The sequence below is a fragment of the Corvus kubaryi genome, unplaced genomic scaffold (genome assembly GCF_017639235.1).
Source record: "Corvus kubaryi isolate FWS band 111438036 unplaced genomic scaffold, C.kubaryi_AGA036_p1.0 37382, whole genome shotgun sequence".
In the NCBI taxonomy this organism is placed as follows: domain Eukaryota; kingdom Metazoa; phylum Chordata; class Aves; order Passeriformes; family Corvidae; genus Corvus; species Corvus kubaryi.
In genome coordinates, this window is record NW_024581124.1 from 4,897,700 (window position 1) to 4,919,401 (window position 21,702).

The following is a 21,702-nucleotide window of genomic DNA, read 5'->3' on the forward strand; positions in this document are numbered from 1 at the left end:
CGGCCCCGCCGAGGGGGTTCCGCAGTGCCGGGGCGAGGCCGGGCCGCGGCCGGTGCCCTTCAGGCGCGGGGAGGGCACGGCGCGGAGGCTCCATTTCGGCCCCCTGCGGGGCCCGGGGCGGGGGGCGCCGCTTCCCCCGGGCCGACGTGACCCGCCTGCTGAGGAGGGAGCGGGGGGAGCGGGGGGCGCGGGCCGCACGTGTCGGGGCCGGCGCGGGAAGGGCCGCGAGCGATGGCGGCGGGGCCGGGGGGCGGCCCGGGCGGGGAAGGGGGCGGCGATCCGGCCCCGCGATGGCGGCGTAGCGCCCTCGGCTCACCCGGGGGGGGATTTTTTAATTTATTTTAATATCTAGGGATCGTTATTATTTTTAATTTTTTTTTTTTTTTAGTATTTTTATTTATTTATTTTTTTAATAATGGAAATCGCAATAAAATTCTCGCGGGAAGGCGGGCCGCAGCGCGCCGCTGGATGGTGGCTCCAAGCGCGGCCTCGCTTTCTCCCAGATTTTTGGGGCAGGAATCTTGCAGAGGCTGAGCCCTCTCCTCGCCTCCCCCCCCCCTTCTCCCCATGCTCGCTGCCTCTGGAAGACTGATCCCGCTCCTGCTCCTTGATCGTTAGCTACGCAAATCCACTCATATTTTTTCCCTTTCTTTCCCTCAAATAATAAACTCTGTAGTGCTGTGAATTTTTCTGGGGCTGTGGGGGTCATAACAAACGATCAGAGCAGGACGGTAACAGTTCTGAAGGTCACAGTCACTCAGAGCAGTTTCATTTCGAGTTTTATTCATCTTCCTCTTCAACTGGATGTTTTTTCCCACTTGGTTTTGTGCACTGGCAATAAAACAGAATTTACAGTGGCCCCATTGTTGGACATCACTGGAAATAGGGTTTTACTTTGTTCCCAGCCAGTGGAACTGGAAGCGGAAGAGCTTTGGAAGGGTTGAAAAGGACAAAATAAATAACAACAACAATACCTCAGCAGCTCAGAGCACCAGTTTAATAGTTTTTACATATGGCATTAGGTGGGATGTGATGTTTACTGGGCTCTGTCCCTGCCAACACACAGTGGCACTGTAGAGGTTAACGTGAAGGGCAACAAAACCTCCAGCTTATTTTTTTAGATTCAGCCTGATGGTGAGCACTTGCCCCCATAGATTTGGGCATGTGAGCTTCAAATTCTCTCCCAAGTTTAAGATTAAAGCCACTGGATTTCTCCTACCAGCATTGCCTTTGTGGTTCTATTGGATAAATTCCACTTCAGAACTCCTTAGGGAGTTCTGGTGGGGCTGCTGAACAACTGACATGTTCCCTCAGAGGTGTTCACGCTCTTTCTTTCTTAATTTTTCAAGTTATTTCTGAATGGAGGGTCTGTAAAATCACAGTCCCAGGCCTGCTGGAGCCCCGTGGAACACCTTCAGAGAACTTCCCCTATAGCTGTCCTTAAGACAAGTCTGGTCTTTTGGGGAGTGCAAATTCAAAGGTGGTTCATGCTGCTAATCTGTAAATGAAAAGCTGAGGGGCTTTTCTGTTCAGAAAAATCAAAATTTAAGTGGCCTGCATCTTGGTATCAATTTGATGCGTTGTATTCTTTAATAAAAAAGTAAACATCTCCAGCTTATGCCAAGCTTTCCACCCAGCAGCTCATTTCCCTGCAGCACTAACATTCCCATGCAAAAAAAAAAAAAAAGTTACTTTTCATGGCTAAGTTGCTCTTGAAAGCTTAGTTTGGGCAGAAAACTCATTGATAATTAACTGTCCTGGGCCTAATTTTCTGCTGTGAGTTTACAACTGGAAGAATTGGGCTGAGCACTTGTCCTTCCACCTCTGATCATGAGGGAAGGGTCAGCTCTGCTCACTGTCTTGGTCTCCTTGGGTTCATAATGCTGCACATCTGTATTTCAGATTAGAAAAGGTAAAATCCTGTGTGAACAACCAAGATGTTCCAATGTTTTTCACTATACTGTCAATTGCTTTTTAGACAAAGGGAAAAAATCAGAAATGAAGGTATCCTTGAAAGTGTTTGAGATAAAAAAGAAGGATTAATGCCTTTTTTATAAAGAGGCCCCAAGTGAAATGCTGTGTTTGTTTAATGTGCACTATGGCAGATGGGCTTGGGCTGCAGGGGAGATGCCAATAGCACAGCGAGCTGTAATTAGGGAAAATGTAGGTTTGGTTCACAAACCTGCTCCTTGTGCTCTCAGAATATTATCTAACACCTACTTTCTGTGTTTGGGTTGAGTTTTGCTGTTATGCAAGCCCAGGAGGGTTAGCTGTCCTTTGGCTGGAAGTTGCATCTGTCCCAGCCTTCCTCCAAGTTCTTCATCCTTTTTTGTTGTTAATTTTTCCCCATCGTTTTTTTATCTGAAGGCAAAACACCTCAGAGTCAGGGTTTGGATGTTTCTTCTCTTGTTACAATTGTGGCAGAAGGGATTTTTCATTTCGGTGACTTGCTTGCCTAACTGGACTTGGGGGTCCTGTTAGAATACACTGAGTGTCCTTTAAAAATGGCTTTTCCCATCAAAAAGCTAAAACTGAAACACCCCATGATTAAGTCTGAAAAGCAAACTTCTTGCTTCCATTTATTTACCTTCTTCCTTGACATCCCTTTTTTAAGAGCCTAACTGAAGGCTTAAGGAAAGAGCACGAGAGGTGTTGGTGCTGTTCAGATGGAAGGAAGGGGGAATGTTGAGTGCCAAGGCGCTGGAATTTAATGGCAGTGACTGTTCTGGAGGTCTGATCACACGTGCCAGTCAGAGGTTTTCTAGTTGGTTCTGACATCTTTGTATGGGTTTTAGTGCAACTGTGCTAAACTGCTGAGCAGAATGACTGGTTAACCTGCAGGTCTCTTTCCTTATCGCTGTGAATGCACTTCAGGGTGATATTATATCCCTGGTTTGGAGTAACTTTTAATTTAACAACTGATTCATGGCAATGTCTTTGAAGGTTCTTCAATGACTAAGCCCATCAACAGGTTCCAGGTGTGCACTGGGCCAGACTTGAGTCAGGTTGTTACATATCCAGATGCTCTAGAAGCTGTCATCCTGTGTGGAGACAGGAATTGGCATTATTGATGTCAGTATCGGGAGGAAAACTACAGAAAATAAAGCTGCAGGACTTCTTGCATAATCTTCATTTGACAGCTTCGATTCATTTGGCTTTATAGAGCCAAGCACTGCGCTGAAATAAAACCTTGCACTTTGGATTTCTCCCTTAGAAGAAAAGCTTTGCCAGCTCTCTGCACTAAAGTTCTTTAGACTAGCCTGTAAATTTGTTTTCCAAGCTGCAGCAATGTCAGTCAGCGCTCCAGAAACATCCATTCCCACTCTTGAAATTCAAGTCTTTGTAGCTGCATTGCTGCTCCAGACATTAATTGCAGCGTGGCTGCATTTGTTTCTTAGTCTCAACGTGAAGATGCTGCTGGAGAGAAAACTGGAGACTTTCTTTCCCATCCTGGAAAGACTTTGTTTCCCTTGCATTAACTGGGAAACTACAAATGCGTGACCTTGTTTTGCTTATACAAACACTCTACTTGGCATGTAAACATTAAGGAGGGAGGTGAGGGATGCTGAGGAAATACTCGTAAAAATAGAAAAAAATGTGCAAGTTGCTGCTGGGAAAAAACATTTATAGTGCAGCCTTTGGGCCCTGATGATGAGAGACTTTGCCTCTTGGGGTGTAACTGCTGGACTCAAGGAGTTGGCTACTAAGTTTAATTGCTCAGTCATTACTTTGTCCCGACTTTGTGACTTTGCTTCCCCAAAGCAAAGGGTTTCCAGCTTGGATTTGCCAGGCTATCCTGCCTTCACCCAGGTTTACCTTTAACCACATATCTGCAATGCAAAATGAATTTTTTAAAAAATTTATTTTGCCGTATTAACCCTAATGAAAATGGGGTTTTAGGCAGCAGTGCCAAATTGCTGTTGAGCTTTCCTAGATTCCCTCACCTCCATTTTTTAGTGTTACTTTCCTGTTCTAAATTATGTTAAATATCTGGCAAAACCCATCTACCTTCTGCCTTTGTAAAGGTCCTAGGTTGTTTTTTTTTTTCATATATTGCATCGAAGAGGTGTCAAATGATAGTTTGAACTTCAGTCTCCACCTATTGGAATGTGAAACTCAAATTGATGGCCTTGGTTTTAGCAGAAGACACAGTTTTGGCTAAATTGTTGCATTGGTAGGATTGGTAAATATATTTCTTTTTTCACCTTGGTGAATGTGGGTTTTTTTCCCCAATGGTTTGGGATTAGGAGTTGTAGCTGGAAAAGAAGAGGTCAGGTCTATAAAGAGACCTAATAGATCAGAGAATTTCTGCATTAATTCTTGGCTGATGTAGAGCTTGGGACTCCTTGCTGATGTGGATGTGCACAATCAGTTTGTTTCTTGAAGAAATGTGGGTAGGAACAGTAATTTTGGAAATGTGGTAAGAGATGGCAAATCTGAAACACTTGGGTTGATGGAGGGGGTGCTCCAAACTTTCTGCCCGGTGTAGCAACCCAGTTATTTCAGGTCTAAGAATACTTTGTCTCAAAAAATGGGAGTGGTTTCTTTTGCACAGACCCGAAACTCTTTCGCTTTTGATCTACAGCTGATGGAGGAAGGAGGATCTTCTAAAATCTAAGAGAGCAGCAGATGGAACTGGTGAAATTGTTTGACTCTGGCCAAGTTCTGTGAAGTGACCGAGGTGGTCGCATTTTTGATTGTAGTAGAAGGACAAATCACAACTGGACTGTACCTCTTATTTGGGGGTTCCACATCTGGTGAAATGACTTTTTCTGAAAGAGGAGGGTCTGAATATTGTGCAAAAATGCTGTTCTAGGTTCACAAGGGCTCAGTTCTCTCAGAGGCCATTTAACAAATGTCCAGTTTGGTAAATGGTGAGAGTTGCTCCAGAGCAAGCGTGAAATTGTGAAGTTGCCCTATGGAAAGTTAAGGTTGATGGGTAGTTAAATAAAGGTTATTTGCATCAGAGCTTTTTTTTTTGTGATATTAGCACTCTGCAATATCCTGAAAATGCCTGCTGGGCACCTCAAATCCACAGTTCCTGCCATCAGCCAATGCCCCAAGCATGTGTGATGCTCTGAGACCACAGTTATGGTGCAGAAGGTTTTTTGAAATGAGTCAGGTGATAGTTTAGTGGTTTTTCATTTTTTCCTCATTAAGGCCTTTCATGGCTCTCTGATGGCTTTGCTTATTTCAGCAGAATTTATTGGAGGTTTATTTATGTTCACTGAGAGAAGTTCCTTTGATTTTTTGACTACTCTGTGAGCTCTATTTTATAAGGGCCTGTTATTTTGGGGAGTAGGTTAGCCCCAGCTTGGTGTTTTTAAAAGCATTTGAATGCAGCTGGCACCTAGTGAAGGTGTTCAGGAGCTCTGAGCAACCTGGTCTAGAGGAAAGTGTCCCTGCCCATGGCATGAGGATGATCTTTAAGGTGCTCTCCCACCCAAACCATTCCATGATTCTGTGACATTCAGTTGGATTTAGATTTCAGCGTTGTTTAGATAATGCCAGACATGATTCTTCAGGTGTCTTTAATGAAATGGTTGTGTGTCAGTAAGGTGAGTCTATTTAAAAAATTGAGGGTTTTTTTAATAGAACAGAGGATTTATTTTTGCCTCACATTACAGTGAGCACTCCTGAAGTCATAACACCAATCCAAATCACTATGAGAAGTGTTTGAAACTAGGACTTCTTGATACAAGGAAGGAACTTAGAATTAAGACACACCAGTGGGGTAGTTGAAGAATTGGAGCTGTTGGGGACTTTTTTACCTGCAGGGATGCTTTGGGACTCAGGTGCCTGAGGAGGAGGGCACAGACTGACCCTTCTCAGTGTGCAAGGTGTTCTGGGCATCCCGACGTGTCCTGAGTGCTACACAGTGACAGATTGGCATTAGGAGGACCTGGTGTTTTGGGGGGATGGACAGACTTACTGGGTTTGCAGGGTTGTGAGAGCAGTTAGAAACGAGCTCTGTAGGTAGAGCCTCACAGTCAGGGCTCCTCTGTGGCCTGTGGCCGGGTCAGTTGTTTGGGTGGCCCAAATCTGACCCAGTGACAACGTTCCTGGCTCAAGGAAGGGACCCTGTGCTGTGTAGGGTTTGAGCCTGAGCTGGGTCCTGGTTTTGGGTGCCATTAAGTTTTGGAATTTGCTTTAGTTGCAGGATTGTTCTTTTCTTCTTACTCTGGTTTTGTAATGACATAAGCTTAGTATTTTCTTCATTTTGTCCTTTAGTTTATCACAGGTAACCCCCTGCCTGCTGATGGCACTTGGTAGGTCAGCAGGTTGGAGATAAACCCAGTGGGTCCTTGTCAGGCTCTGCTCTCTGGGAATGCTGGTTTTCCTGATCCCATTCTGAACTCTAAATTAAGATGGGTTTGGAATTCTTGCTTGGTAGGAAATGCAGCAGTTTCAGCAGTAATTTAATCGTATCCCATGTGTGTGTTTAATTCCAGAGGCCGCAGCAGTGGCAAAGGACCACCTCAGCCTACGGTAAGTTTGTGGTTTCTCCTCTTTGTGCCAGTGCAGGGTAGGAGGAAACAACTTATAAGAATGGCAGATACTGGAATATTTCTCTCCATTTTTTCTTTGGGATACCATGGTGGGTGGATACTTTAGAGTGAGATACAATTTTCTGAAGAGTAGCATCTCACATTCATTTAAGTCTCCTGGGAGGGTGAAGGGAGGAAGGTTCACTTAAACTTTTGCCTACACTAATGTAAATATTCTGCATTTTCTTGCAATGACAGCTGTAAATATAAATAACATTTAACTTAAAGCAGTGCTTTTAAAATTCCTGTCTGAAAATTCTAACATTGGCTTTTCTCTTAAACAGATGACAGTAAGGCAGCACTTAATGAAATAAAAATAACTACTCTGTTTAGCTTTACTATGAAATTGCTAAACCATTATTCTCAGTAATTCCAGTGTACAGCTTTAGTTGTTCTCAAGGCTGTGTATTATTGGAGTATAGAAGTGTCTTGACTTGCAGAACATCATTTTATCAGAGCTAAATACGTGGATCTCGATTGAAAGAGTGAACCTTTGAACTGCACTAATCAAATATTTGCCAATTTGTTGCTGGCCTGGTTTTCAAAGATGCCTAATTTTGAGGAATAGAGCAGAAGCAGGAAGGTTTAAAAGGGCTAAGGGTTTACAAGTTTGCTTACATAAATGTTTATTGAAGATACCAAGACACTTGAGGAAAACTAAAGAAGCTTGGAGGAAAACTGGTGGAAAGAGTCATAGGCAAACACTAAACATCCCCAAGTCTTGGTCTGCATGTGCTCTGTGCTGAGTGCTGAGCACAGGAATGTCCCTAAACATCTCTGTTCAGCCCAGGAAGGTAGCTGACACTTAAAAATACATTGTTGGTTGAAAATCTCAGAATATGGTCAGATCCCAAGAGCTGTTTTAGCATCTCTTGTTTTACAAACACGAAGCTGACAGGAAGAGATACCAGGTGTTGCAGCAAAACACCTGCACTGAGGTGAGTGTGTCCTCCAGCAAGCTGGGGATACCTGCCCAGCTCTCCCAGTCAGGATTGCAGATCCTGGTGCTGCACTGAGTTACTTTGGACCAAATTAATGACAGGGTTTGTGGCAATTTGGCACTCCACAATTTGGTGGCTTTAGCTCCTGTTAATGTGTGTAATCAGCACTGGGAGATGAAAGGATGAGGTTGAGCAGGCCTGAAAGCACCTTTTTGCTTCTGCAGCACTGCAAGTGCCTTATTCTCTTGATGATTCTTAAACCAGCAGGGCTTTTTCTGTTTAAAAACAAAGCCCTGCCAACATCCCTCAAATCTGTGCATATCAGCTGCACCCAACCAGCCAGAGAATTTCCTTAATGGAGTGACAATAGGGGCTCCCCCTGGTATTTCTAGCTTGTTTGGGAGGATGTTAGATCTTTAACTGGTCAGAAAAAAGTCAAGGGCCCTCTGGAAATCTCCCCTGGCATGTTTAATATTAATATTTAATACCTACATTCCATGTGTCTTGCCTGAGTAAGGTTTTGACCCAATGTTTCTGAGAATTCTGTGTACTGAATGAAAGCCTGGGTTGGGTGCTCTGGCTTTTGGAATTTCTTCAATATTCATGTTGTCTTTCTTATTTTTCAGATTTCTTTCGATGGCATCTATGCAAACATGAGAATGGTTCACATACTCACATCAGTTGTTGTAAGTCTTCATATTTGGAAGAATGGTTCCTCTAGTGACAGGGAATTTTTGACTAATCCACTGATGGTAATATAGAGGAGTGAACATTAAACACTTTTTGCCAAGGTTGAACTTGAAAGGATCACAGAAATTTTAGGCTTGGAAAGATTTAACTCTAATTTGCAGAGGTACAGCAGATTTCTTAGGTGTGCTGGTTGTATTTTGCATTTTCTGTCTTTAGAGAAGTTCTGGATAGATAAAATGAGTCTGTGTGCAGGGATTAGAAACCTTTCTCCCCAGATTTTAAGGGAAGCCCTGACATGGCAAAATGAAGTAAGGCAGACTGTCCCACATCTGCCTGAGGCCAGGATAAGCTTTTATTCTTACTTGTACCCACACAGGCACAGATTTGGGGTTTGCACAAAACCTCCTTTGTGTGTTTTAACTGGTCAAGAGCCTTGTGAGAACCAAATATTCTCCTGTGAATATCTCAAATCCCTTCAGGACTGCCCATACACACCCAGCTATTTGAATTTGCAGAGCACAGCAGTGCATTTATAAACGGGCAGATGCTGAATGAGGAGATTTCACTAAGAATTGAGCTGTATTTTTACACTTTGGACATATGTAAAGTACACATGTTTAAGAAAGTCACTGTAATGTCATTTGTCAGGTTGGCAGAAAGTCATATTTTCGTTTTTCTTGCATTCTAGGGATCCAAATGTGAAGTACAGGTGAAAAATGGTGGTATATATGAAGGAGTTTTTAAAACCTACAGTCCTAAGGTAATTTTCTACATTTTGACTCTTTCGTATTGTGAAAATTCCTAATTCTGAATAACCAACATTTGATTAAAATTGGAATATTTACCAGGAATTGTTTTTACTGGTCATGCCTAGATTTACACAAGCAGATTGTAACTACCTAGTTTTTGCAAATAGGTGAAATTATTGAGGGGGTGACTGTGCATTAAAGCAGAGCCTTGTGTTTGTGTCTCCCACAGTGTGATTTAGTGGTTGATGCTGCTCATCGGAAAACTGCAGAATCCAGTTTGGGGCCAAAACGGGAGGACATCCTAGAGAGTATCTTGTTCAAGTCTTCAGACTTTGTTATGGTGCATTTTAAGGATATGGATACCAATTATGCCAGAAGAGGTATATTTATTTTTTTTTTTCCTTAATATTTTAAGATTATAATTCAAAGTTTTTCAAAATACATGCTTTAGGATCCAAAAACTGAAGTTCATCTTCAGACTCGTAATTCTTAAAGAGTGCAAAACTTCAGCACCTCATGAGATTAGAAATGTATCAATTTAAATTTTTTTTTAAATTTGAGCAGCTGATTTGGTGTCTGGAAAGCAAAGCCTTTGTGGTTTTATGAAATATTTTATAGATTCTGTGGGAGGTAGACACATAAATGTCTATCTAATTTTCTGTTAAGTGTTATACAAGAATCCAGGAATACACAAACTCTTTAGAAAAAGATTATTTCTCAGAGTTGAGATCTATAGAGTCTATATGGAGGTTACTTCTGTGTCTAAACATGCATTCATAGAAATATTCTAAAAGTTCTACTGCAAACAAAGCTAAAAATTCTTTTAAAATCCTCTGTTTGTGTTTCAATTTCTGTTTTACTGCTTCTAGACCTGTAGGTAAAGCTCTCCAAAATACAGAGAGGTGGCAGACAGGTCTTAAAATCTTAAAGACATCAAAACTGTCCAAATTAAGCGATTTTGCAGGCAACCTTCATACTTTAAATGTCTGACCTCCAAGCCCCTGATTATTTTTCTGGAACCTAAGAGCTCGTGAAGCAGTTCTATTCCTTTGCAGATTTCTCCGCTTTTGGGCAGCAAAACTCCAGAGTCTTTATGTGTAATGTTGCTGATTTGGTGGGATAAGGAATAAAAGGAAATACACAGGTTTATGTGCCACGAGGTGAAATTGTCTCTGTGTACATTTACAGGTTGATTAACAACTGTCACAAGGGCTCAGTGGTTATTGGAACACAGGTTTTATTCCCATTAGCAGGGACTTAGAGATGTATAGGGATATGAGGACATTTAATGAGAATTTCTCTCTCCACCTTGTGTTTGTACCTGTGGATGTTCTTGCCCGATTTAAAGCTGCAGAATGAGAGATTTGTTGTTTCAAGGAATTTTGCTTTTCCCAGATGATGATGCATAATGTCAGAGCAAATGCAGCATTGAAATGCAGATAAGTTCCAGGTTCTGGATGGGATTTGGAATTTAAATTACGTGAGAGCTGTTTTATAATGGGTCTGGTATGAGCATCACTTTCATGTAAATGCAAACTGGGCTCTCCCTCACCCAATCTGTACAGATTTGGAGCAGACTGAGTGAGGAATATACTACTGCTTCTAGGAATAATTGCTCAATGGACATTTTCTAGAAGAAAATGATTGTTTCAGGTTGAACAGTCCCTCAGTTCACTTTATTAGGTGGAATGGCTGAGTCTAAATCTCTTAAATACTGGAGAGCTGAAATAAAGCCATAGAGACTTGGAGCAAGATAAACTGGAAGGCTGCAGAGCTTGATAACTCAGAGTGGGCAAATTAATCTGCTTTCCATTTTGTCTCAAAAATACATTATCTGGAAATGACACTTGAAAGTGTAACTCAGTCTCTGATCACACCTTCAAATTGGAGCAATGAGGGGCTTTCTGGGAAAATTAAATAAGCAAGGATTCTAAAGGCTGGAAGTTTATGAATGTGCTTAGAGGAAGTGCTGGTCGTTTGTTCTTGTAAATAAACCCAAATCTTCGTGGTACTGGATGATTTAGAGTGAAAACTGAGTCTGAACTTGTGCCTGAGGAGTTGGTGCTCCGGGTTTTGGGAATGGTCCCTGCCTGGTGCTCTGGTCACACTTACACAGGAACAGAGACTTTAAAATTGCCTAATTCTCAATGGGTTCTTGGCTTTCACAGGCAAATGAGGAGAATTTGGAAATACTTGGTTGGAAAGGCTTTAAAAATATAGTCAAAGAAAAGGGCTTTTCACAAGCTCTCTGTTGGGAGGCTTACCTGGAGTAGGGATGTTGGGGTCTGATGATCCTTGTGGGTCCCTTCCCACTCAGGATATTCTGTGATTCTGTCTGTGTAGTTTCTTACTCTGTAGGAAACTTCTAGACTTTTGTGGAGCCCTTGAACTAAATAAATTTCTGCAGAAGCTACTGTTTTGAAATTTTTAGTGCATCCTGGTCTCCTGATTCAGTATAAGTTGCTATGGATTTTATTCTGGCATTTGTTCCCTCCTGGGCTGGAGGGATGTGGGCAAATGGTGCTCCTGGCTGTGGGTCTGGATCTTCTGGTCCACCCTCATGTTTGAGTAGCAGAGATGTTCTGTGGATTATAAAAAAGAGACTGGAAGAGGATTGGGAAAGAGCAGAAGACGGGGAGAAAGGGAATGGGATGGAGTGTCCTTTCAGAAGAAGGAAAATAGAGCTGTGTATGAAAAGCCTCTGCCAGAGGCTGCCAAGCAGCTGCCAGTGCTATCACAGCCCTGCAGCTTTGGGGCAGGGAGCTGATAACCCACCCAGAGAGTTCAGGGGAGGGAACACCAGTGCAGGCCTGGGGGGGTGGAACTGGGAGCAGCACACGTGGGTTTGTGCCAAGCATGACACTGCACCTTCAGAGGCACCCGTGGAGAAAGTGTGGGGCGTGCCCAGATTGTAGAAATTGGGAGGATTGGGAGAAAAATTGGTAGGTCTATGTAGAGAGGGGTGTTGTAGCTGTTAACATTTGAAAAATCAATCTGTCCCTGCTTCCCTGCCCATGTTTGCAGCTCTGTCAGTCTGCACAGCCCTTGCAGCTCCTGTAGGTGCTTGTTAGGCTTCCAGAGGAATGGGAGGGAGTCACCTGAGGGTCTCTTTCTGCAGAATTGAGGTTTGCTGCAGTACAGGCAGGCTGATGAATGAAACATGCACTGGAAAACTCAGGTGAAGCCGTGTTATACCCATCACCCCCCCCTTCAGACTGTTCTGTCTGCTTTTAAAGAGGAACTGACACTGATTTCTGTATGTGCAGTGGAAATCAGCTGCTAAAAACCCACTCTCAGTGCAGGCTGAAACCCTTGGCTGCACATTAATGTTATCACACCTTTCTGCTTCACCTTTGAGTGCTGAGATCTTGTTGCTGCTGAGTGATTTGGGCTCCTGATTGATGCAGGAGGTTCTGTTTCTCCTGATTCTACAGAAGTAGTGTTTCCTGGAGCCCTAAACACTGATCAGTCCACAGAGCTGGTTTGCATGGGATTCAAATTGCAGTAAGGCTTTGGAGTTGCCTTCTTGGCTTCTCTTTAAAGACAAGACAATTCAAACATCATAACTGCTGTTAAAGTAAAAGACTTCTGCAATGTTTTTATTGTTTTTTGGCACGCTGAGGAAAATACTACAAATCCAATGAAAAGAAAGGCAGAAGAGAATTGGTTATTTAAGTTTTTCCTTGAATTAGCACTGAAAGTGGCATCCTTCCAGAGAAATTGTTGCAAGGGGAATAGCAGAAGGCATCTCATGAACAAAGGAAGGAAATGTTGGCTCTGCAGAGCCGGTGGTAGCTGGTTTCAATGTTTCAAATCAGTAGTAAATAGTTACAAAACAAATGAGAGTTTACTGTTAAAACCTTTAAGGTGAAACCCCAGTTTACTTTGACTTGATCAAAGCTTCAGTGAGTGGCATCAGCACCTTTGGCACAGTAACACTGATCGGTTTAATGGCATTTCAGCTGCAGACTGACACTTAATTGCATATTTGTGCTCTTCACCAAAATCTGTTTGTGAAAACAAGCATGTTAGACACTGAAATTAATTAAACCCGGACTCTTAATTGCTCTGTTCTGGCACTTTTTTTCTTTAACTCATTTAGTAGCACCCACTTGAAGAATTTGCCCCAGCTGAGTTTTTCACAGAATGTGTATTTTTAATTTGTCTTAGTGTGAATTTCCATTGCATTGAGTTGTTCTTGGGATTCTTTTCCATTTACCAGGCTTTAAAATGAGGTCTTTGATACCACCCAACTCCTTTGCTTAGGAAATGTCACATTAAGCAGGTACAGAGGCAACAGGGGCTAATTGAGTGTTACAGCCTCAACCCCTTGTTTCACCAGGTTCCATTTGATCTTTAACTCGGATTTTACTGTGTAGAAAAGGGATTGATTAAAAATTTGGCCTTGTCAAGGTGTCATGTGAATTGCTCGTTCAACAGCTCAGAGATAAGAGGCACCAGATAAGAGGGAAGCTGAGCCTGTGCAGTGTCTTGTCAGTTATTGCTCTGCCATTCAGCGCTTGTAGCAGCAGCTCATGTTTTACCTTCTACTTTACTAATAATCTTAAGAGCCACGTTTTTGTTTTGGAAACTGTCATTTTTAGAGTTTCTTACATTCATTCTCAATTTCGTTGCTGATTAATTTTGGTAGAGGCTTTGCTGGGTTTTTAATTCTGGTCTCCCATGTGCCTGCCCTGCTGTTTGTTCCAGGAAAATAGTGATCTGTGCCTTGAGGTACCATCCTGCTGCATTTAAACTTTGCCTGGATGCTCTTGAGACCACATTGTCTGACTGGGAGCGCCTTTGTAACTTGAATTTCTCCTGTCTTTGGATTTTCTTTGAGTTGTAGAGGTTAAAGGGGCACAGTCTCGCTTGTGACTTTCGTTGTAAAATGGGAGAGGAATGCAGAGCAGTGGAGCTTCCTGTGGCCTGTGATACACTGGATTTTCTGGGAAACTTACACATCTTACTCAGACCTGTAGCACTTGCTGATAGTGGAGTTTTTGTTTTGACTTGGGTGTTTTTTCCGTCTGTATCATTACAATAACAGCGCTGCTGAATGTTTATGTGGCTGTTTAAATAAGAAAATTAGTGGGTTGAGTAGATGAGTCTTGTTAAGCTGGTATTTTATTCACAGTATCCAAAATGGAACAGTTGTGTGGAGTTTGCCTGGAGGAATTTAATCGAAATGAAGGAAACACCCTTCTGAAACACAGATTGCCTCCATCAGGTGCTGCCATCAGGCTTCTAATTTGTATTTATCTAATCTCACTGGAGAGAAGTTCCCTCCACTCCCAGAGATGCAGAAACAAATTTCACTTTCCTAAAAGGCATAAACAGCCTCCAACTTGGATTTGGTGTAAAATGTCCCAATCTGAGCAGATCAGAAATGAAACATGGAATTAATGATGTTTGGGACGGGAGCAGCACTGGTTTATCTGAGTTAAGCTATGGGGTATTGATGAAGTAAATGCGGAGTTTCCATTCTTAAAAATTCTTTAAAATTCTTTAAAATGTGCTCTTTAGCTCCTACTTGGCTGTGGGTTGTAGCACTGTGTTCCTGTGTAGTCTCAGATGACATTTGAACACACATATATAGTATATATTATAATAGACTATATTTTAAAAGCTGTTTGTGTGAGCATTTCATGGGATAGTGCTGGATGTTATTAGAGAGACCAAGCACAGTGAATTTTTATCCAATATATGAGCAGAATTTCACTGTGAGATTGGGTAAAACAGTGTCAGCAGTGTCTTTAAAACATCTTCAGAGGTTGTGTGAAGGCTGTTACATCAGTGGCCAACTTCATATTTTGGGAATTCTTTTCATAATAGCTTTAAAGTTCATTTTTTTTTTTTTAAGAAGATTTTTAGATCTTGCCAGAAGTTAATTTAGGCCACGTTTTTCCTTATCTGGCAGTGCCTGGTGATTTGATTTCATCTTTTCTGAAGATCTGAAATGTTTGCTCTTTATTTTATCAGTAGAATGATGATAGGAAATTCTAGATTGAAGACTTATTTATTTTAGGCTTATTTATTTATGAGCTTATAACAAGCTTATTTGATTTTTTTAAAGTTCTGCGTGTAGTTCTGAGATCCAGTTGCTTACAAATATAAAAGCTTGGCTTCCTTGGTGAATGGCTTTAGATATATTTTTTACAGCACTTTTAATACTCTGGTAGTATTCCTTCTTAAGTCTGGCTTAAATGAAACATGAATGAGTCAAATGTGATCTTATTTTTCGATGTTTTTGTCATTTTTATAAACAATAGCAGAACCTTACTGGTTATTTATTCTCTTCTGTTGTTGAGAAGAAAAAGTAGAGAGTTCCTGAATTTTTCTCTGTGATTTGGATAAGCTGCTGCTTGGAAAAACTCTGGCAGGAGAGGAGACCCCTCTGTTCATATCACAGGGAATGGGAGCTCCAAGCTGATGGAAAATTGCTCTGTTGATGTGTTGAGGAGTTGTGGAAATAGAAGAAATTCAGATATTTGAAAGGAAAATCGTATTTTGCCCATTTAGGGAGTTGCTTTCCTGCTTTTTTGATATTTGCACAATATTGTAGTGTGCACTTGTGTGGGCTGGTTGGAAAAGAATTTTATACAGGTCTTGTGTTTTTTCTAGAGGAATATGGATCGTTGTGTGGGTTTTTTTTCTCTTTTTTCCCCCAAATGTACATGTAATTGTAGAAAATATCTTGAAATAACTGAAATTATTTCTATTTTCTGATATGAGAGAAGTTAGTCTGTACTTCCATAGTTATTCTCAGTCTGGAGTAGGCACCTTTCTGATGTCCAGCAGCTCCAAGAAAAGGGGAATGATATTTATTGTTCCTGTGATTCAGTCCTATTGGGTTGTTCCTCAGATAAAAACCAGTGTGCAAACTTACCCAAACTGGTCTCACTGGTCTCATCCCTCCCCACTCTCTTGCAGATGCTTTTACTGATTCAGCCATCAGTGCTAAAGTTAATGGAGAACACAAGGAGAAGGATCTGGAACCATGGGATGGAGGAGAGAACACAGCTTCCGAGGAGCTGGAGGCGCTGGAGACAGATGTCGTAAGTGATGCTTTTTATCTTCTCTGGCCATCAGTAGAAAATGAGCTGTTTCCCTGGACATGCCTTGAAATAATTCCTTAATTTCAATCTAGTAATGAACTTTGGAGGAGCAAAATTGCTGTCCTGCATTGTGCTGGTGGATGTTCCCTCTTTGCCAGCAGCTGCCACAGCCCTTTGGAACAATCTGACTAAGAATAGCTGCCTTTCAAATGCCTCTTTTGGCAAATCCTGACAAACGGCAGCTGCTGTGGTAAGAGCTGTGTTGGACTCACGGAGCGAAAGAGCAGCTTTTGTTAAGGACTCCAAATCCAGCAATGCCCCAAAGTGATTTATGTTTAATCAGAGCATTCCTGTCTGACTGTCATTGCACTTGGAAATTATGGTGAGGTTGTGCTCGGCTAAGTGTCCCTGGGCTGCAGATGGAGGGAATTGATGGAAGCCTGACCCAAGCACAGAGACAGTCTCAGATTATGAATCATTAGATGAAGAGTATGGCCTCAAATGCCATGTCCTCATATATCACAGCAGTCAGCTTTTCCTCAAGCAGAAATTCTTGTAGCCAGGTATTCAGCCTGCAGTACGTCCAAGGAGATAATATGACTGATTAGAGCATATTAACTTTGGCTAGAACAGATCTCCTGTCAGTTTTGGTGCCCATACTGTAGAGCTGAGATTTATTGGAATACCCAGTACTCTCAGTGCTTTTATAAAATACTCAAACCATTTATTGTTGTGCTTGAGTGCTGTGATAGCAATTTTACTGAAGTGGGGGAGTTGTGCAGATCAACAGGAGTCTTCAGCCTGTGGTGTCTCTAAGTTAATTCCATCGGTGCTTTTGAAAAGTTGCAGAAGTGCCAATTTGCACTTTTTTGTAAAAGACGAAAAAGATGTTCATGTATTTTTCTTGCTAGCCAGTAATCTTCTAGTACAGACCGAGCATGTATTTTAAGAAACCCTCCTGAAAACAACACAAAGACTCACAACAAACAAACAAAAAAGGAATTTGAAGGTAAAATGGTTGTGCAGCTGATGAGAACAAAGCTCCCTGAAATAAACTGTGGCATTAATAACTTTGTTATCTGGACAGTGAATTCATAAGCCCAGGAAAAAGGGCAGAAGGTTTAACTTCTGCCATCAGCCCTTAATTTGAAGGGAATGTGTTTCCAGTGTCATTTTGAAAAACAAGCATCGTTTTCTTCTAGTCTAATGGATGGGATCCCAATGACATGTTTCGTTACAATGAAGAAAATTATGGTGTAGTGTCAACTTATGACAGCAGTTTATCTTCTTATACGTAAGTCCCAAAATATTTTGTTATTGGATTTGTATTGAATGTTCTCCCTGGTTTGACAAACTTTATATTCTGCAGCTAATTTTGCATAGTTTCTGAAGTTGTGGAATCGAATAACTGCAAAAGCAATGAATGAATGGTGCTTAAGAAACCTTGCCAGCTTTCTGTGAATAGTTAGATGTAGAAATCTTTATATATTCCCTTAAATGGGCACAGCTCATTCCCATTGCAGAGTTTTCTGAATTTAGCCACGCAATAACGCTTGTTTCTTGCAGAAACTTCCAGGAATAGGGTGGAAAGCTGTGAAATTATCTGTACATAGCTGCTATACCTATAGTTTTTGTTTAACCTAGCAGAGCAGTTTGGCTAAATCCTGATTTTATTGAGACAATTGATCTGGAAGATGCTGGAATGTTGAAAAGCTGCTGATAACCAGGGTGGGGGTTGTGTGCTTATTTAGCAGACTTGTCCAGCTCTAAACTGAAGTTTTAGTTAAATATAATAGCAACTGGAATATAGAAGTAGTATAAAAGCTGCTCTGGCTACTCTGGCAGTGATTTATTCCCCAGAGTCTGCAGCTATAATGTTCACTGCAACTGCAACACAAATGGACTGCAGATGTTCACAGCCATTGTGAAATGGCTTCAGTATTTCCCCACTCTTTTAACCCCGAAACAGAAACTTACTTTTTTGAATATCAAGGAATTGCAGTGAATATTTTGATTTTTTTTTTTTTTTTTTTTGGTGTGTGTGCACTTGTCTGCAGGTCTCTGGTTGAACAATCTGATTTCTCTGTTTTGTGCAAACGGACCTGTAACATGGTGATAATCAAAGTGTCCTAATCGGCTTATGTTTGAATCCCAGGGAAGCTGTTCTTTCCTTCCCTTCACTGCTCTAAGTACTTTTTGTACTTCTGAACTTTAGTCTTCCATCTTTCTGCTTTCTGGATATTAATGGAAACAGATTAAAAACATGAAGGTGGCTTTAAATTAATTCCATTTTTTTCTTCCCCCCTAGTCAAGCAACTTGCTTTGTGTGTCAGTCTGCTAAACTGGGGAGCTCTTTTCCTGATTTTCCAACTCTGGGATGAGCAGCAGTGTAGTTAAATGCTTAGCTGAAGGATTGTAAAGGATTTATTGTTTGATTGTTTTCTCCTCCTAGAGCTAAGCAGTAGCAGGTATAGTTTGTCAAACTGTGTCAAGGTACAAGTTTGCGTTCCAGCAAATGTATTGATCATCACCAGGATTCTGAACAATGTCATCCTGTCCATCCCCTTTTCTCTCATCTTTAATGGCCTTTTAGAAAACATGAAATCATTCCCTGCCTCTTTAGGTTGCCATATATCCCTTCATTTTTAAAAAATTTATTTAAATAAATGATTATTGGGTGTTCTCCTTTATTGTGTTATTAACACAGGGGCCAGGAACCAGGTTTGTGTTCATGTCAGTCTTATTTGAGCCAAAGCTTTATGATGAAGGGTAAGGGTTTTATTGAATATTCTTGCAGTTACCATTGATAAGGCCAGTAAATGTTTTGACTGGCTAAAAATGTGGGGAAAAACTTGTGCTGCAGTAGCTGAGTGCTGGCTTGGAATTTGGCAGAGCCACTTGTTTTCCTCGTTCTGCCACCAACACTTGAGCAATTTTGCATATATTATTTTATACCTGGCTTGCATCTCCACCTACTTTCTTTGTATTTCTCCTTTATATTATTCAAAATATGGGCTGTAGTGATTCTATAATGCCCAGCGGAGCAGCTCTGTTCTGTATTTTTATGTAGCTTATTCTAAAGTAAGGTTGGATGGAAAACTGAAGTTAAAATCGAGTTTTGCAACTCGAAGTTAAAATCAGGGGGAAGAATTGTTTTATAAAACCTGACGCAAAAATTAGGACAGGTAAACCCCAAAAATGAGTGGCAGAAGGAGGTGCCAGGTATGATCCCATCTCTGGTTGGGTTTTTTCAGTGTTTCAGTTCTCACTTATTGAATTTTGACTTGGTGGCTTTCCTGAGGGATGCTTTTTGCAATATTCCATTGCCTGCCGTAGAGAGAGACATGGAATGGGTGGGTTTGAGGTCCTGGCACATGGCAGATGAGTCAGGGGTTTCTGGTCCTGTGCTCTGAAGTGTTGCATCCATCTTTTCTGCAGTTCTTCATAACTGGGAGAGCTGAAATTCTATGGCTGGAACTGTCAAAGGATTGAGGTGTCACTCTCTAATTTCAGTAGGACTGTGTCTGCTGGGAATGTGTAAATAACTAAAAAAAATTCAAATTTGGGCTCTTGGAGCAGCTTCCTATGTAAACAACAGTCTGAGGCTTTTTATTCCTGATGTTCTCAACCGTGTTAAAAATTGGAGCCTTTGCACAGCTTTAGGGACTGGGGGTTTTACAAATCCTATGGAAACATTCTGCACCCTGACCTCAGCTCTCTAGGCAGGTAAATGACCCTAAATTTGTTCCTAGTATCAAACCAGTCCAGGAATTTTGTATTAAATAAAAGACAGCAAGTCTACTGGCTTAGAAGCAAGATATTTTTTCACTCTGACTCGGTTAGAACTAACACTGTGTGATTTTTGTAGCTCCTTTGTCCTTTGAATGCATTTCAGAGATTCTTTTCCTTTCCATTGTCTTTTTAGGGTGCCATTAGAAAGAGATAATTCAGAAGAGTTTTTAAAACGGGAAGCCAGAGCAACTCAGTTAGCAGAGGAAATTGAATCAAGTGCCCAATACAAAGCTCGGGTTGCCTTGGAAAATGATGAAAGGACAGAAGAAGAAAAATATACTGCTGTTCAGAGAAATGCTAATGAAAGAGAAGGACATGGTGTGAACACTAGGTACTTGAGTACACTCTGAATAGTATTTTTATTTAAATTATGGAGGTATTTTGGTACTGTGGCAGTTTGCTCATTGATACTGGGCTTTTTCAGCAGGGCTGATTAGGTTTGGAGCCTTGTGTAAACAATCCTGTGCTGGTTTTGGCACTCAGGCTGACTTGGACACCTCTGCCTGGCCCTGTATTATCTCTGTAGTGAAACAAACTTCCCCATTCTGACCTGTCACCGTGGTGAATTCGTCCCAAATTACAGGAAAGGGCAGTGGTTTCGGTGTGTCCTGGAGAATTTCACGCATTACTGCTAAATCCTTCAGTACCTGTGGGCTCAAAAAGTGGGCTGTGTGGCCACTATCAAAAGCCAATTCATGAGGTGACTGTTGGGTCAACATCTGATACTATTTAGACTTTTCCCCTTGGCTTGATTGGAGAAAAAGAGAGAAAGTGGGGTGCTTTTTGTTGCCTCTCAGTTCTGTCTCAACACTGATAGAAATTTGCTATGTTTCAGAGAAAATAAATACATTCCACCTGGACAGAGGAACAGAGATGTCCTGTCTTGGGGAAGTGGAAGACAAAACTCACCGAGGATGGGCCAGTCTGGATCAGGCCCACCAATCTCAAGGTCTGGATCCCACACTTCAGAATTCAGCCCTAACTCTGGAGCGGATCAAAGAGTAGTTAACGGAGGCAAGTATCTGGAATCTCCATGAATGTCCATCATAACACTGCAGATAATGACCTCATTATGTTGAAATGGTGTGGGATTAGGACGTGTATTCCCCAGACCAGGTTAGCATTAATCATTTAACACAGAGATTGTGAGCTGGTTTTGGGTTGAACTTACAAAGGAACACTCATTGCACTGCACTGGCTGCAGCTTTGCAGAGCAGAAATGTCATTTCTTTTCCTTCTCAAACACCTTTGTCTTAGATGATGGTGCACTGTGTGGTTTTAAAGATGAAAAACTGCAGCAGCACTGCAAAGCTCTGTGTGCAGGAGCAGCAGTGCTGACACCTGGTGAAAGGGAGTGGCAGGAGGAATCTTCCCTTCCTTTCTGCTTCTGTTTCCCATGGAAAAGAATAAAGCCACTTGCTGACTTTATGAAAACGAGAGGGGGGAAACAAGAACAGTGTTAGGGAAAAGGAATCCAAAGCCTTCTCTCCAAATGGGTATTTGAGTATTTTCTGCTGGACACAAGGGTGGTATTTCTAACCAGACATCAGTAGGCGCTGCATGGCAGGAATTGGTGTCCCGGAAACCAAACACCATTTCTGGAGATGGATTTCAGCAGTAGCCTGTCCTCGAGGCACTACTTTTAGAATTTAAAAATGCTATTATAATAAGTTGCTGTGAATAAATGAAAAATGTATAATACTCAAGTGATCTATCTGGAGAGGAAGTCTGAGAAACATCTAAAGGTAAGTGAGACTTCCTTTCTAAAGCCAGAGTCAGCTGTATGAAGGATGGACAACTGAGCCTTGCCCAAACAATGCTAACCTTGAAATTTGTCTGTAGTATTTGTGGTTTCTGTCACCCTATTGCTCTGCTGAACCAACATCATAGACCTAAAATAATTCAGAATGGCTTGTAAATTCAA

At 41.6% G+C, this 21,702-nt stretch overlaps 1 protein-coding gene across 17 annotated transcripts in view; it reads left to right on the forward strand.

Annotated features, from left to right (window-relative positions):
- Positions 1 to 6,388: 6,388 nt before the first annotated feature.
- Positions 6,389 to 21,702, forward strand: part of ATXN2 (ataxin 2) — a 42,781-nt gene continuing 27,467 nt past the window's right edge. For 13 of the 17 annotated variants that reach the window (XM_042034991.1, XM_042034997.1, XM_042034993.1 and 10 more), the window contains exons 1-8: positions 6,390 to 6,489; positions 8,116 to 8,175; positions 8,868 to 8,939; positions 9,158 to 9,308; positions 15,862 to 15,986; positions 17,189 to 17,280; positions 19,912 to 20,109; positions 20,614 to 20,792. In XM_042034991.1, coding sequence (XP_041890925.1) covers positions 6,433 to 6,489; positions 8,116 to 8,175; positions 8,868 to 8,939; positions 9,158 to 9,308; positions 15,862 to 15,986; positions 17,189 to 17,280; positions 19,912 to 20,109; positions 20,614 to 20,792 — 934 coding nt within the window. In that variant the 5' untranslated portion in view covers positions 6,390 to 6,432. Of the gene's footprint in view, positions 6,490 to 8,115; positions 8,176 to 8,867; positions 8,940 to 9,157; positions 9,309 to 15,861; positions 15,987 to 17,188; positions 17,281 to 19,911; positions 20,110 to 20,613; positions 20,793 to 21,702 lie in introns of all 17 variants that reach the window. The other 4 variants (XM_042035001.1, XM_042034995.1, XM_042035002.1 and 1 more) reach the window with 1 other exon arrangement.